The 17,649-nt window shown below is 37.8% G+C and overlaps 1 protein-coding gene across 20 annotated transcripts in view; it reads right to left on the reverse strand.

Annotated features, from left to right (window-relative positions):
* The window catches only part of LOC138388347 (transducin-like enhancer protein 4), a 148,291-nt gene that overhangs the window by 75,443 nt on the left and 55,199 nt on the right, over window positions 1-17,649 (reverse strand). Inside the window, exon 7 of one of the 20 annotated variants that reach the window (XM_069476363.1) lies at window positions 16,189-16,197. The exons of the other annotated variants lie outside the window; for them this stretch is intronic. Within the exon in view, the coding sequence (XP_069332464.1) occupies window positions 16,189-16,197 (9 nt within the window). The remainder of the gene's footprint in view (window positions 1-16,188; window positions 16,198-17,649) is intronic. 20 annotated transcript variants of the gene reach the window in all.

A 17,649-nucleotide genomic window follows, 5' to 3' on the forward strand; every position in this document is an offset into this window, starting at 1 on the left:
TTAAGCAAATGACTCCCACATCTGTCTCCCAAGCTCCTGTACCCCTGCTCTAACTTCCTGCCAGACAATTCCACTTGGCAGTCCAGCAGTACCTAGGAATGAAAATGTCAGGCACAAAACCCATAAGCAACTTTCACTGGCTCCAAGTTATTGGTCACCATCAATTTTTCTTCTGTGCTCCTGTATTCATAATCATTGAGTACTGTTAATTCTCAAATAATACCGTATGTTTCTACAGCCACCATACCAGTCAGACTTAGCTCATTTCGGTTCCAGTGAACCCACGCTGCTTAACCACTGGCAGTTTTTCTAAATTCATGGCATTCTGTGCCTTTTAGAACAACCTCCTTCCTCATTGTTTATCTAAATTGTACTCACCCATCTTCACCTGTTCTCTAAAGGCTTCTTCAAACATCCCAAGTGTCTACTATCTTATACAACTATTACTCGTTGGCCTATGTTGTCTCATAAACGTATTGTTATTCAACTTTTTACAAACAAGAAGACCCTGACTTAACCAGAGATTGTGAGACTCTGGAGAGAAGACACCGGCCTCAGAACCCTTTGTACCTTTGGCACCTAGCTCAGTTCCCCACACAATACTGAGAAGACTCAATAAAAAACTCTGATACTACTGACAATAAAAAGCGTCTTTTGACAGTTATGCCTTGGTTCCAAGAACAACAGACTCCTTTTATCTAGAAGTTCAAATTTCTTAGTATTCAAGATCTTCCATAAACTAACATCAGCCTCACTTTGCACCATACTGTGTAACACCACCCAGGGAACTCTTGGCCCATAACACCATCTATTTAGCAAGATATCTAAATTCCTAGAGCTCAGCTTTACTAATAGTGAACATGCACACACAGAGTCCTCTCTCATCTGTCTCTACATGTTTAAATTCTACTCATCTTTCTATGTTAAACTCCTGCCTACCTTCTGTGTGAAGACACCCCTAATCGCCCTGGCTCAAAGTAATCTCCACCACTATCTCTTACATTCTGACAGCACTTGAGCCCAATACCATTTATATGACACTTAATAACCCAAGCCAATAAAAGACTTTTTGCCATATACACTCACACATACACTGTATTATGTCATAACCCTTTAATTAGAGCTATTTCTTTTAAATTTCCCACAATGCCTAGATATTTCTTACACTTAGTAAGTATTCAAACTATTATCAGCACCAATTTTATAAACTGATGAATTTTGGCTCTATTTTCTTTCAGATGATGTTTCAATCTTCAGAATTTAAAATGAAACCAGAAGAAATAAAAACGTAAGCTGCTTATACTATAATCCTTCATTTGGATACTTTAAATAAGCAGCAATAATCTAAAATGAACAGAACTGATATCCTAGTGATCAAACTTAGAGCTTGGTACCCCCATATAAAAAGTATGCATTTATTTTTATTGATGCTCTTTTAACTTTTTAATTCTTAATATTATGAATTATAAATGGGTTTAAATGTAACTATCACTAAACTCTTTCTTAACTAATGAACTCAAACTCTTGTCATGTGTCCATATGGACACATTTAAAGCTTTTGGTGAGATAAGTTTCTATTACATTTAAAGAAAGTTGCCACAAATTCTTTACCTGCCTTCCACTAATGTTAACATTTTACATAACCACAGAATTTATCAAAAATAACATCAGTATATTATGAACCAAACTAGAGACTTTAATAAGATTTCTCTAGTTTTCCACTAATGCCATTTTTCTGTTCCAGAATTCAAACCAGGACACCACATTGCATTTTAGAGAGGTTTTAATTTTTCATTTGTTATACCAAAATTACCAACTCCTCCCAAAAATCTTATGAATGGCAACAGCCAAACAGCAAGCATATTGTTAAATAGAATATGCTTTGAATTTAAGAGGTAAGAAAATCAGAGGGGGATACCATAAACTTGTTTTTATAAGTCATTCACTGCGTGTGTGTGTGTGTATATATATAAATATATATCTATAATATCAAACAGAAAAAGCATACTCAGTTGGAGATCTTTTTTTAAAAAAAAGCAATTTTTATCAAGTGTTTTTAAAAATAAAACTATAAGATAAAATGAGATTAAATAAGTCACCAAAAGGCATAAGATAAAAATGTAAGACAGATATAATAAAATACTATAGGTTTTTAAAATGTTTACATTAATAAATCAGATCACTTTCTATATTTTTAAGCTTCTTTGTAAGTTTTCACCTTAGGAACTATCCTAGAACTTGAGTGGCAGATATACTTATAACTGATAATGATTAGTCACTAAAACATATGAGAGACCATCTTTAAATAAAAGCAGTAAGTCACCAATGGCTACGGGTGAACTTCACCCTTTTCTCCATTAAAAAAAAAAAAAAGCTTTGATTTATAAAGTTTCAAATAACATTCAAGAATGCATTAAAAAATGTTATCTATCAAGTCTTCTTATCAACAGAGGAAAAATCAAAGCGGACTCCCTGGAAAAGGTGTAAGGTTTCTCTAGATATTATTCAAGGAGCAGAGAGTAGCGTAATCTGAAGGACTGCCCTAAAATAGGGTGAAGGCTTGCAGGTGTTTCCCAACAGGTTAACATGGTCCTTTGAACTCTGCTCCATCTATGTTAATTACAGAGCAATTAACCTGCAAAGGTTTACTACTTTATCTTACAGTCACACTAAGAAACATAAAACCTCTTGCTTTTTAAAGACCAAAGGAAAGGAAATGTATATTCAGAGTACACAGTTCAACATAGATTTGTTACTAAAACAATTTAAGATAAATCACCACTCTAGATAACTACAAACTAGCAGGTTAAAAAATATTGACTTTAGATGGGGAAAAGAAAACACACAAAGAACAATCAAGCCAAATAATCAATTAAGAGGGCACAGACTGTAGCACCAATTAAACATTAAAGTAAATGTACTCCATATAACCATAACTGAGAAAAACTAAGAAAAATATGTATTGGAGAAAATTATTCTCACTGACCTTCCTAGGTCATTATTATCTTCTGGTGTCTTATTTTATTTAAAAAACAAAAACAACCAAACAAAACCTTTTACCTCAAACTTCATTACAAAATAAACTATTTCTTCTTTCTATTCCCTTGATGAGCCATTCAAGAAAGTAAATATTAAAATGGAGTGAACTTTAAACTTAGGCAACTACTCCATTAAGATAATTAATTTAATTCTGAAAAATAGCAATTATGTCTGAAAATATACAGCAGTGAGGTGGTAGACACAGGCTCAATTCTCTTAATAGCTTTTTACTGGATTTTTTGCAACAAAGAATTATTTCCTTGCAGTTTCAAGTTTGGCACAAAGGGCAGAAAAGGACGACTAAAAAATCAAGTTCACAGGTAATGTCTTTTGAAATGTTGTCTTTCTGTCAGCAAAAAGAGGAATTCTTTTTAATGGAGGGTCCCCAACTGCTTGTTGACCAGGGATTGACTGATCAATGACCAAGCAGGAGCTAGTGAGGGTACAGCTGCGGTCCCACATGTCCCTAGGAATTCTGGGCATCTCTAATTTAAAGCCAGGCAGAGGTTTTCTTGTTCATGACCTCCCCGCAACTCTGCTATGCTCTCAATAGCAGAATAATCCTCAAAAAACATGCATCTTCCTTAGAAGCAGTAACATCCCAGTACCAATGAGCACAGTTAGCGCCCATATCTTGGTCTCTAAAAAAAACAAACTGCAAGGTGAGCCTGCCCTGTCTAGTGCTAAAAAGCAAGAAAATTATCTAGACTAATGGGTAGTGCAAAATGACAACAAGCCAACTTGAAAGGGACTCAAGTAGCAAAACTTAAGATAATTTCAGTATCATAAAAAATGACTATAGCACATTTTTTAAAGTTTCCAGGAGTAGAGTCCTTGGTACTCCAAGAAAACAGGTGGAGCTATGGGGCATTCTGGAGCCAAGAACTAGAGAATGGCTCACAGGCCAGGGCCAGCTGGCTCCCAAGTATACAACCTACCCTTTCACCAGCCAGCTCAGCTGTGTGAACTGGGCATGTGTACCTTGACCCAACCAGGAGATGACATTCTAAGAGAGAAGTAAGAGAAGACCTAGCAGACCTTGAGAGAAGCCAGGAAAGAAGAGGCAACAGACTCTGAAATGGAACAGCAAGCACAGTGGAGAGCCCCAAGACCTGGCTGGTATCCACACCCCTTGGCATGTGAAGACGTTGTTTTGTATAAACATTCCTGCTGGCCTGGCTCCTTTCTGTGGGTTGGTCTGAGTCTGCGAAGGGAGATACGGGTGACATTCAGGAAGCATCACAATGAAGTGGCATCTGAGCAACCGGGCTAGAATCTTTACCACCTATATAAGCAAGAGCCAGTCACTTAACATTTCTGAGTCTCCCTTTCTTCACGTAAAAAGTGAGAACAGTTATAAAATTTACCTCCTAAGGTTGCTGGTAGAATTATATGACATTGTGCATAAAAAATCCTTAGCACAGTGCTTGGCATATAACAGCACTCAATAAATGGTGGCTGCTATTAGGAAGAGGTATCAGAAGTCCATATTCTCATAGAGAAAGAAGGAGTAGAAGACAGGAAAAGCTCTTTACAGAGTATCAATTTAAAAGGAAAGAAATAATTTAAAATTTACCACTTCACCACTCCAAATATATCAATTGATCCAAGAAGGCTCATCAGTACATGCTAAAACCACTGGGTAAGTAGTTGCTGTTGGGGAAAAGGTTGTTCACAGTGTCAGAGTATTGTCCCAGAGACTACCTAGCTTCACCAATAATGTGATTAGATTGGAAACACTACACCACCTACGGAGTATTCCTACCAAAAATACTTAACCTGAATCTAAACTTGAGAAAACAATCAGAAACAATCAGACAAATCTGGATTATGGAATCTTCCACAAAACTGGCCTGGAATCCTCAAAATGCCAACACCATAAAGCAAAATGGTGTGGGGACTGGGGTAGATTAAAGAAGAGTAAAAAATATTAAGAAACATGATAACAAAGGCAATTTTGGAATATGAATCCTGCATTTGAGGAAAAATGCTACAAAGGAAAAAGTGCTATCAAGGACATTTTGTGGACTACTGGAGAAATATGATTATGAACTGTACCAATGGATACAGGGATGTGTTCATGGTATTGTGCTTACACAGAAGATGCCCTTGTTGATAGATGATGCACACTGAAGTATTAAGAGGTGAAATATGACTGCCTCTTACTTTCAGACCGTTCAGCACAAAGTGCATGTGTATTTGTATTCAAAGCATAACAAAATGATAATTGGTAAATCTAGGTGATGCGTATACAGTGTTTTACTACTCCTCTGACTTCCCTGTAGCTATAGGGGTAGGGAAAAGAAGATGTGCCCTTCTTGCCAAAACATGGGAGTTCTTGGAGTTCTTCTTTTAATAAATATCTCCAGCAAAAGCTGAAGGTTAAGTGAATATATGGAAAGAAGCAAGAATAAAAAGAACAAAGGAAGAAACTTTTCAAGCTAAGTTTATCTGTAATTCATTCCTGATGACTTATGACATGAGATTTACTTCAGGGAAAAGATGCATTTGTAGCAACCAAAGAAAGAGTATCACCGAAAGGATTTTCTCAGGCTAAACCACAGATCTCCGTAGTCCTCAAGATCTCTGGACTGGTCTTAAGGGGAAGGCAAGTTAACAAGCAAAGCAAGCAAATCTCATGAGACCTGTGCCAAGGGTTCCACTGTCTTAACTTGCAGTTTAACACATGAAATAATGATGGCTAGAAAAGGAGGGAAAAAAACTACAAAAATCTGATCTATTAATTTTTCCATTAGTGATCCTGTTAGCATGTTACCTGAACTGGTCTAAAGTTTACTAGAAAAGGTACTTCAAAGCAAATTATTGAGAATACAATTTCCTGTAGGCTTATTTAAGCTATAAGGAAAATTTTTAGAGACTTTACACATCTTATACCAATGCTTCTATTTTGTGAGTTTGAGTCACTAAAGTCACCAAGCTAAGGGAGTGTGATCAGAAAAGCTTTCTTTAGTTACTTCAGAGTACTTTACAAAAAGTAAAGCTGTGCTGGGTGGGGTGGAAAACGCCTATAGTCCCAGCTTCTTGGGAGGCTGAGGCAAGATGATTACTTAAGCCTAGGACTTTGAAGCTGTAGTGAGTGCACTATGATCACACCTGTAAATAGCCACTGCACTCCAGCCTGGGCAACATAGCAAGACCCAGTCTCTAAAATTAAAAAAAAAAAGTAAAGCATTTAAAATGCCTATCTACTTCAGGTTCTTCAGTAACCCTGCATTTGATCTTAAAAGTTTAGAGGTGGAATGAACCTCAGATGTCATCTAGATGAGTTGCTTTCCAACACTCTGACCACACCTTATGTATGTGTTATACATGTGTGTGCATGCGAGTATATGCATAATATACATGTAAATGAAAAAAACTTAATACACAATACCAAACACTACTGTGTGCAAAAACACTCTAATACTTTCTATTCTCTTCTATATCTTTTTCTTAAATTAAAAAAAAACATTGACCATGGCCCACTGATTGATTTCACTATACACTCATGAGTCTCCTAAGCTACAATTTGAAGAATACTGAGGCAGGCCAACACCCTCATGTGTGGCGTCAAAGGTGAGAGTCAGTGGGAGACAGCATTAAGAACCAAAAAATGGAGAAGAAACCCCACCACCCATCCAAAGGGTCCAGTGATGTACCTGCTGCCCCGTCAGGACCCTTTCTCAACTAGGGAGATCATACCATAAAAGGTAAGCGATCATGCATTCATATGAATAAAAGGAGGCAGGTCCTCTGGGCAGGTGATCTTTGAATTGAGACCTGAAGGATGCAAATGAAAGCACCTTGGAGAGAGCTGCAAGGAGAAAGAGAATCACAAGCAAGAGGAAGGCAATTGCAAAGACCCAGAACAAAACAGGCACCTGCTGTGACTGTGAAGAAAGAGGAAGCCTAGTGGGAACGCAGGGAGCAAGGGGGAAGTCAGGTAGAATATGCGTATTCTGGGAATCAGATCATGCATACTAAAGGGTTTTGACTTTTATTTAAGAATAAGGAGAGCTCTAGGCTGTGGTGGTGTTTCTTGGTTTTGTTTTATAAGCTGATCTTTCAGTTGCTTTTTAACTGGTATACAATCTGGATCATAATCACTTGTTGGGTTGTATGTGTTGCAAATATCTTCTCCCAGTTTCTGGCTTGTCTTCTTATTTTCTTTAAGATGTTTTCTGACAAACAGATGTTTTTCATTTCAACTAAGTAATACATACTATCAATCTTTTTCTTATGGTTTGAGCTTTCTGTGATCCTTTTAAGAAATCCTTCTTTACCAAGATAAAAAACAAAAAAAGATTCTTCCTGTTTGGTTCTGTTTGAAAGTTTTAAAGCTCTGTCTTTTTAGGCATCTAGGATTGACTTCTGCATGTGATGAGATGTATGAATCCAATTTCATTTTTTCCACAAGAATAACCAACTATCCCCCCTGTATATTTCCTGGCGTCCATCTTTCTCCCCACTCATCTGCTTGCACAGCCTGGCATGAGTTCTTTATTCTTTTTTACTGGCCTATATAAAGACTAGTAAGCCTTTTTAGCTAGAATATTTTAAAAATTAAGTCTTTTACAGTTTCAAACGCCGCGTGGAGACTGGATCTGAGAATGGCAAGAATGTAAGGCAGGAGACCAGCTAGGAGATAGTGCAGGGGTTCAAACTAAAAAATAATGAATGATTACTTGGATTAGGGTTGTGGCAGGACAAGCTACAAAAAGTAAGAGTTGAGCGATATTTTGGAAACAACTGAAAAAGACATGGTTATGGAAGGAGAAGGGGGAGTGAGAATAACTGAAGAAATTCAGGGAAACTTGTAAAGTTAGACTTCAAGTATTAGGTAGATGGCATCAGATAATATTAGTAAATGCTCAGGGCAGAAGAGAGGAGGAATGGCCACATAAATGCAATTTCATAACTTTTTTTTTTTCCAGATTAGAAAAGTTGTATGTTCAATGAAGAAAAGCAGAGTGGAAATAAAAGTCAAGCACAATCTTACCAGCCAAAGAAAACTACTAATACAATGTTGCTGGGTCTATCCACCATTTTTTCAATGCATATGTAAGCATTTTTTAACAAAAATAACATCAACCCATCTTGTAGTTTAACCTGCCACTTATTTACTGTGTATGAAGAACATTTCCCCACATTCCTGAATAACTCCTTGACTATATCATTTGTAATGGCTACATAGTATGCCACAGCGTAGATATTCAGAGTTCATTTAAGTGGTCTCCTAAATACTGGGTGTTCAGATTATTTCCAATGTTCTGATATATATAAAGAAAGTCACGACGGCATTAACAGATAAACAAATACATATGTACATATATAGTCACACATCACAACAGAATCCGTTCTGAGAATTGCATCATTATGCGATTTCCTCACTGTGCAAACATCATAGGGTGTACTTACGCAAACCTAGATTGTACAGCCTACTACGCACCTAGGCTATAGGTTATAGCCTATTGCTCCAGGCTACAAACCTGTACAGCAAGTTAATGTACTGAGTACTACAGGCAACTGTGACACAATGGTAAGTATTTGTGTATCTAAACACAGAAAAGGTAGAGTAAAAATATAGCATAAAAGATGAAAAATGGTACACCTGTATACAGCACTTACCATGACTGAAGCTTGTAGGACTGGAAGTTGCTAAGTCAGTGGTGAGTGAATGTGAAGGCCTAGCACATTACTGAACACTATTATCATAGATTTTATAAACACTACACTTAGGCTACACTATTTTCTTAAAAAAAGTACTTGTGCTATGAAGTTACAATAGCTACAGTGTCACTAGGCAATAAAAATTTCCCACTTCCATCTCCTGGGACCACTGTTATATATGCATATCGGTCTATCATTGATAGAAATATCATAATGTGGCACATGACTGTGTGTGTGTATGTATATATATGTGTGTGTGTGTGTCAGTTAAGACAGTTCTTCTACAAGGTATAGAATATCCAAATAAAAGTGGCCTGAATATTAGGGATTTTTATTTCTCACAAAGTCCAGGGTTGGATGGATAACTTAGCCATATCAATACTCTAGGTCAATTTCTCTCTGATTCTTGTGCCCTCCTTCCCAGCCCATTCCCCTAGCACAAGATAGCTGCTGAAGCTCCACACATTACCTCCTATCCTCACCCAATCATGTTAAAAGGCAGAAAGGAGGACAACTCTATGGGTCTTTCCGTTAAGGAGAAAAACACATCTCCTTATATCTTATTGACCTGGATAGGGTCACATGCCCATGGCTCATCTGTAAGGAAGCCTGGAAAGAGCATCTGGAATGTTTTAGCCTTCATAGAAGGCAGACTCTGCCTATAAAAGAGAACCAACAAAGCCTGCCTCAACATCTATCTTTTGCTCATAGGCCAATCTGAGGCTACTAGCTGAAACAAACTGAAGAACAACTTCTGAGCTTTCGATCCAAGTAGATAGCAACTTAAAACTGTTTTATTCCCATCAACAGTTTCTTCTCCCAGATATTAATTTGTACAGAGCTGTATCTTGTCTACAAATTTCTTTTGAGTCAACCCAGAAACACCCTGGGGAAATAAAAATATACATTATTGCCACTTTGCTCTGGGACCACAGTGGCACTATCCTTGTTGGTCACAGAAGACAACCTGGCCCAAGATAAACTCTCCCCCTTTTTTATGAATCTACCAAGAATCTACGAGAATCACAAGGGACAGACTAGCCATGAAAAAGTGATCCAGAATGTGCCATTTTTTGTTTTTCTTAAGAGGTTTGTGTGTGGTGCCTAGCTCTAATTCTTGCTTATTAGGTCAACATCACTTTTTAAGTTTGCAATATTACTATATCCCATGAAAATGATTGTTATTCACAAGTAAGATGGACAAATTTTCTCAAAATGGAGAAATGGAAGCAGAGAAAAAGTATGCAGCTTATCATACAGCAATGAAATAATTTTAAAGATGGGACTTTTTACAATATAATTATAATCCTCATGGATTCAAACTTATTTATGTCCCCTCTGAAGGGCTACTGGCCTGGCAAGGGCCCTTTGTTGTCTTCCTCCCCAAGTCATGCCCCCTGCAATTAGCTTAACACCAAAAGTTCTTAATCAAGAAAACCCCCACCCACAACCCCACGGGCAACATTTAAAAACAAATATATTGTAAACTCATGATTTCCAGGTTTCTGAACAACCATCCAGCAATGTGTCTTTATACTGCTACAGACAAATGCTTTCTGTCTACAAGCCTCACACAAAACATTTTACTATTTCATAACGGGGGTCTCGCATATAAGGCATAGGCAATAAGGCATAGATTCAAACTTGTTTGTGTCATGGGACACTTTTTGAACCTGAAAGACCACAAACTCTCTTCTCCAAAAACTGTAGATACTCCATTGCCCACTCCCACCCCTCAGCACACACACAACTCTACAAACACTTCAGGGAACTAATGGACAGCCCAAAACCCAAGCATGAAATCCTAGAAGATCCAAGGACCTGGGGTTAAAACACCTGCCTTGGTAGTGGTGTTTATGACAACTAAGATATAGCAGACAAAGAGAAACATAGTACGATTCAGAGTATCCAATTCATCTATGGAACTAATATAATTCAGACAACTTAGGCTAACCAATTAGTATTATAACATTAGTATGTGCATCAGACACAGACAATTTCCATTTTCCTCCCAGTGCTAAGCTCTGAACACTAAACATTGGGCAATCCTATCAGTGGATCTCAGGATAAAGAGAATATTGATCCCAGTGTATGAGAAAAAAGAACCTGGAGTCAAGAGAACAAATAAGAGACAAGTGTTGCACAATGGTTAAATGTGTGAGCTCGGATGTCAGTTGAAGTTTGGATGCCAGTTCTGCCACTTCCTCCTGTGTGGCCTTCAGAAAACTACTTATCTTTAGAACCTTGGTTCCATTTTTTGTAAAGTTGGGACAATAGTATTTCCTTCTACAGAGGGTTGATGTGAAGATTAAACAAAATAATGCATATAAATGCTTAGCACGGTACTTGACAGAGCGTGGATACTCAAGCGTTTGCTATTTGTAGTTACCCTTTTAAGGGAAAGAATATATGCCTAGGATATGATAAATCTAGAAAAATAACTGTGACAGAAAAGGATCCCAAGTTTTAAAATAAAAATTCTATAATCATCAAAACAAATAGGCTTACAAAATCATACAATGTTAGACTAGACAGTACTTTTAAAAGTGGGTATCAGCTCCAGCCTTGCATTTTACAGATGAGGAAAACAAATACAATTCCTAAGATCACACTACAAGTGACACCCAGGACTGTGCATTTTCTACCAGTCCATGCTTCCTTCTCTAATCTTGGCTCAAACCTACAGGCAGAAAAAACCCAATGAGAAAATAGCCCAGAGTATAGTATTGGTTCACTTAACAAACATTTATTGTACAATATTATAAACAAATTACTGCACATTATTGAACAGTTACTGAATATTTATTGTACAAATATCTATTGAAAATGATGAGCTACCACCTATCGTTCCAGGTACCATGGCTATAAAAGTGAACCTGATCTCACTGGCTAGTGAAGGGAAAGTGACACACAAATCAATGGTAAGTACTATGAGGAAAATAAAGCAGACGAATGGAACAGAGAATGAACTAGATGAAGCCCTGCATAAAAAGGGAGTGCCAGTCTGGGAAGTCTTTTCTCAGGAGATAACATCTGAGCAAGACTTTGAAAAGAAGTGCAAGGAAGACTATATCAGGACACAGCAGAAGGGCACTCCAGAGGACAGAACTGGTACACAAGCCCTCAGCTGAGAACATGCTTGGGGTGACCCAAGGACAGAAGAGAGAGGTCAATGTGGCTGAAGGACAGCTGAATGAAGAGTGTGAGTGGTATGTGAAGTCAGAAAGGTGGGTGAAGGGTCAGCTTACAAAGAATACTGTAGACCACAGCTAGAAATTCAGGCTTTTTTCCTAAGCAAAAGGGGCAGCCATCAGATTTTGTGAGGTTTTTTGTTTTTGTTTTTTTTAATTTTTTTAGAGATGAGGTCTTGCTATATTACCCAGGCTGGCCTTGGACTCTTGGGCTCAAGTGATCCCCCTACCTCGGCCTCCCAAGTAGCTGGGATTATAGGCACCCAACACCGCGCCTGGCCTGGTTTTAAGCGGAGGAGCAAAAGAATCCAATTTATAATTTAGAAAAAGATCGCTCTGGCTGCTGTGTATAGGATGAAGTATAGAAAGACAAATACAGAAACAAGGTGCCCTATTAGGAGGAGGCTGCAGGAGACTAAAGGAGTGCTTTGGACCAAAGGGAGACGGAAGATGCACTCACCCTTGATTTGAGAACAGTTTGGCACCAGAACTTAGACACCATTTCTGATGAGAGAAAGTTTTTATATTGATCTTAGATTCCTTCTCTCATCTATCAGCTAGTCTTTAAGATACTAACAGTGAAGACTCAAAGTTCTGAGGGGTACTGGAAAGCTAAGAACAGGAAAGAACAAGTGTGAAACGGACCAGGGAATATTAATAATGAAAGCTACAATAATCAAGACAGTGTGGCACTAGGGAAAGAAAAGATGAACAGTTTAATGGAACAGACAGGGTCTAGAAATAGACCCACACATGTATAGTTAATTGATTTTCAACAATGGCACAAAGGCATTCAATGGAGAAAAGATAGTCTTTTCAACAAATAGTGCTGGAACAACTGAATGAATGGATGTCCAACTGGAAAAAAAAGAAGAAACTCAACCCATATCTCACAATATAAACAAAAATGAAATTTGATCATAGGCCTAAATGTAAAACTTCTACCAAAAAGGGGAAAATCTATCTTTCATTAGGCAAAGATTACTCAGAGATGGCAAATAAGCATGAAGACACTTAACATCCTTATTTGTTACAAAAATGCATAAAAACACAATGAATATCACCATGCACCCATTAGAATGGCTAAAAGAACTCCCCAAACCTACAATTCCAAGTGTCGGCCAGGATGTCCTCTCATACATGTTAGCGAGACTGCAAAATAGTATGGTTACTTTGAAAAACATTATGTTTGGAAACTAAACATATAGTTACGATATACTCAGCAGTCCCACTTCTAGGTAATCACCCAAAAGAAATATATATAACTTACAGTCACTTAAAAAAAACCTATAGGTGAATATTTTTTGTGGCTTTATTCACATTCACCCCAAACTGGAGATAACCCAACTGTCCTTCAAGGAGTGAATGCATAAACAAATTGGTGTGTCCAAACAATACAGTATCATTTAGCGATACAAAGAATCTAACTACTGATAAGGACAACCACATGGACGAATACCAAATGCTTTATGTTAAATGAAAGAAGAAAGGCCAAGAGGCTACATAAAATATAATTCTATTTATATGATATTCTCAAAAAGGCTCACTTTGGGAGAAAAAAACATTTTCAGTGGTTGCCAGAGGCTGAGGTAGGACAAATAATTGACTCCAAAGCGGAAAAGGAAATTGAGGCTGGGGGAGAACTATTCTGTATTTTGATTGTGGTGGCAGTTACACAACTATATTTGGTTGTCAAAACTCAAAGAATGGCACACTAGAAAGCATAAATTTTACTTTATGTAAATTACACCTCAATAAATCTGACTTAAACAAATACAGAATATCAATAATGAATGTGTATTTCTAGATTCCTAATTCCAGATATCTGAAAGTATATCTACAAATATAAAAAAAACGCATTTGTAAATTGCATGTACCTTCATTTTTATCATGTTTTCTTTCTATTAACTGTTTATCCTATCATCCTTAGAAAGTAAAGTTTTATTGAAATTAAAATGTGTTGATTAAAAGTTGATTATGTATAGTAAAATGTAAAATCAGAAAGATTATGACTACCAAAACCTTAGTAAGATGATTTATATGTAACTTGGGGATCATTTCAGAATACATTTCAGAAAAATTTTTAAATATTCAAAATAAAAATAAAATATTCCCATTTAATAGGATTTGGTGAAAGTACTCAAGTATTTCCTGAATGAATGAATGAGTAAATATAATCAGTAAATCATTCTTCCTATGCACTAAAGGGTTCTAACCTTTTCACAAAGGTCCTTAGGAGAACACTTAAGACCAAAAATGTATTTCTGGGTAGACGGATTCCCAAACTGATTTCCTAGGGAGCTCTGAGAACACACAAAAATCCTTAAAACTTCACCTAAGGGCTTGACAGTCAGATGCAGTCATTAACCCTTTAGTTGCCTGTTTGGAGAGAGCCTGCCTCTCTGACAGCCCATGCCTCCTCCTTCCCTTTCTTTTTGTATAAGGAAAAAGGTCTCTGACTAAATACAAGTTGGAGATGCTGCTTATAGGAACACTACTGGGAGGAAGTCATCAGAGAATTACAAAAGTGGAAGCCAAAAAAAAGATAAAAAGAGGTTAACAGTCTGGAAATCTAGATCTTCAAGCTTGAAAGGTACTTTGAGTGGAACCTGCTTCTCTGTGTCAACAGTTCCCCGGACCCTTGCACAGGCTCAGCCAGCTGAGCTAAACACACAACAGATCTGGGAAGCTACTTTCTCCTCAGTGGAAACCAATGTCTACATGCCTTAAGTTATATCAGATACATTCACCCAGACACATCTCTAACTCTGTTAACACTATGTACTCAACTCTATAGCTATGGAAGTGCATTCACTGGGGGAGAGGCAGAAGGACAGCACCTCTCCAAACAGAAAGAAAAACAGTGGTACTTCAGGTTAGCATCAGTTTGGGGGAGGAGTAAATTGACTGGCTTCTACAAATTTCTTTCAGAGAAGCTTTGTAATACAAATTAAATGACTGCACACCACGAACACAAATAAGAAATCCTGTTCCTTACCCAGTATTTTTTTGGGAGCTCTAAAGTGGAGGCAGAGCTGAGAAATTACTTAAATATATGAGCCTTTGTGATGAGAAGGGAAATTACTGTCTCTTAGTGCCTCATCAAACTGTAGCAGAAAGATTAGATTATGACTACATCACTCAATAACATAGTTCCCTGCTTCACAATAAATGAATCTTTCTTTTTTTAAAGGGTGAAGGGCAGCTATACCAACATAAGACAGAGACAGATGTGATGTAAAACTGCTTTTGGGCCATCATAACTGAGAGCAGGTGAGCAAAGCCCTACATGCCGAAGCCAGAGTACACCTTCAAGCCAGCCTTTTTCCCCAACCCCCATGGCGAAAGCTGTGCACATGATACAGCCAGTGGCCAGCATATTTCATAAAGCCTTTAAGCTCTAGGCACACTGTTCAGTGAAGGTGGTAACAAAGCTGAAATAACAATCTAATAAAACACAAATCTATTTCATAGCTCTTTTTTTGTTTCATTCTGTTTTATATACATTTAGAAAATACCAATAGTAATCAGTTGGGAAAAGTAAAAAAAGAGAAGCTCACCTGTAAGTTTACTAAAAAGTATTTATTTAAAAAATAACGTGAAAGCTAAGTTGTAAAAGCTGAGCTGTTAAAGAATATGTTTTACAAGGCCGGGCGCGGTGGCTCACGCCTGTAATCCTAGCACTCTGGGAGGCCGAGGTGGGCGGATTGTTTGAGCTCAGGAGTTCGAGACCAGCCTGAGCAAGAGCGAGACCCCATCTCTACTAAAAATAGAAAGAAATTATATGGACAGCTAAAAATATATAGAAAAATTAGCCGGGCATGGTGGCGCATGCCTGTAGTCCCAGCTACTCGGGAGGCTGAGACAGGAGGATCCCTTGAGCTCAGGAGTTTGAGGTTGCTGTGAGCTAGGCTGACGCCCCGGCACTCACTCTAGCCTGGGCAACAGAGTGAGACTCTGTCTCAAAAAAAAAAAAAAAAAAAAAAAAAAGAATATGTTTTACGCACAGAACTCGCATCAGAAAACAAGCCGTGATTGTAACATGTGACTACAATTACCTATCTACACCATAAAGCCCCCTTAAAAGAGCTTGAGGCCTACTAAATAAAATCCTCTGTGTCTTAGTTCCCCCAGAAAAGTGGAGGGACAGGGTTTGGCTGCAGGTAATCTTGAAATAATCTCAGAACAGGAGTATTGGCCTAGGGAAAGTGAATCAGGGAAGGAGGGAAACTCAAACAAGGATGTATTCCCGTCTACATACCTTAAGTTATGTCAGATACATTCCTACAGTGGGCAGCTGAAGCTCCATCCTGCTGGGACCCTCTATGGAGTAGTGTAGAAAGCACTTCAAAACCATCCATCCATGAGACAAGCAGGAAGCAGTCCACTGATTCTGCTTCTTTGTGGGGTCAGGGTTACCCAAGGACACTGTAATTCCCTCACTCTTCCAGGCTGTGCATACTTAAGTGAAGGGAGGGCTCCCACAAAGGCCTTCCACAAAGCATGAGGGGCTGGGAGGGGAAGCAAGCATTTCACTGCAGTGTGGCTGAGGGGAGCTGCCGTCAAGCCACGGGACACATGCTGTAGTGGCAAGTGCTAGAGAGAAAGGGACTGAGGGGTACAAGGTGGGCCCAACAAAGACAACACTGCTTCAAGCACTGTGGGGATAGCTACGCCCAAAAAAAGATAATAGCAGAACTTCCACAAAATTCACCATACTTTTGGAAAGTCCTTTATTAGAGATGAAAATATGGCTCTTGGATATTTAATATATTTTTGCTTTTGTTAAAAAGTGAAGTATTCATTTCCAGTTTTGTGTTACTGGAAGCCATATGTTCACAGGAGTGCACATCATATACTTGGTAAGGGAGGGGAAAACACACATGCTTGTTTTTATATATACCAATATATTTATATCCTTTAGGTTTTGCCTAATGGCTAATAAAGAAGACAAGGGAAATTACCCAAATGGCTCATCCAAATGCCTTTGAAACTTAAAATCGCAGTTTTAAAATTTACAATGGAAAAGGAAGGACATACATTTTACAATAGTCACACTGCAAGACCCTCTGCCAGAATGTCAATCAGGAATATATATATAATTTAAGGTTCAAGCATATGACAAGGACAATAAACAAAATGTTAACAGAGGGGGAAAAACCCTGAAGGTATTGTCTTTTTTTTTTTAAACTAACTCAAACACATAGAATGGTAAAGGCAAAGTCATTTAAATCATTTTCTTAGTAATACAAGTAATATTTAAATAGATTTAATAGTGCTGCTCCAAACCAATGAATTATGGGTTTAAAACCTATTAAAATGTAATGTTTTTTTCCTGAGCTGAGAGGAAAGAGATTTAAATCCACTGAATTTTAATATTTCAGCTTGAGCTGCAGGAGGTAGAGAAAGTCCAAATGAACTATTCCATCAGCACCATTCAAGCATGAACATTTTAATCAGTTTTACTTCCTTGGAGTTCTCTAACACAGTTTACGCTGTCATTCTGAAAGCACTTAACACAGAGAGTGTGAAAAACCACCAAGGCTTGTTATTGCCTTCACAATTGATGGCAAATAATTTTGCAGACTTCCTATCATTAAAATGTCACTGCTAAAAATTGAAGTTCAGCATTTCTTGTGCTAAACTGCATTTTTCTACAACACCATGGCATACCTGTTTCTTAAGGGGTTTTTTTTTGGGGGGGGGGGGTTCTTTTTTAAAAAAAAAAAATGCATACATTTCTATCATC

The sequence above is a fragment of the Eulemur rufifrons genome, chromosome 7 (genome assembly GCF_041146395.1).
Source record: "Eulemur rufifrons isolate Redbay chromosome 7, OSU_ERuf_1, whole genome shotgun sequence".
Lineage (NCBI taxonomy): Eukaryota > Metazoa > Chordata > Mammalia > Primates > Lemuridae > Eulemur > Eulemur rufifrons.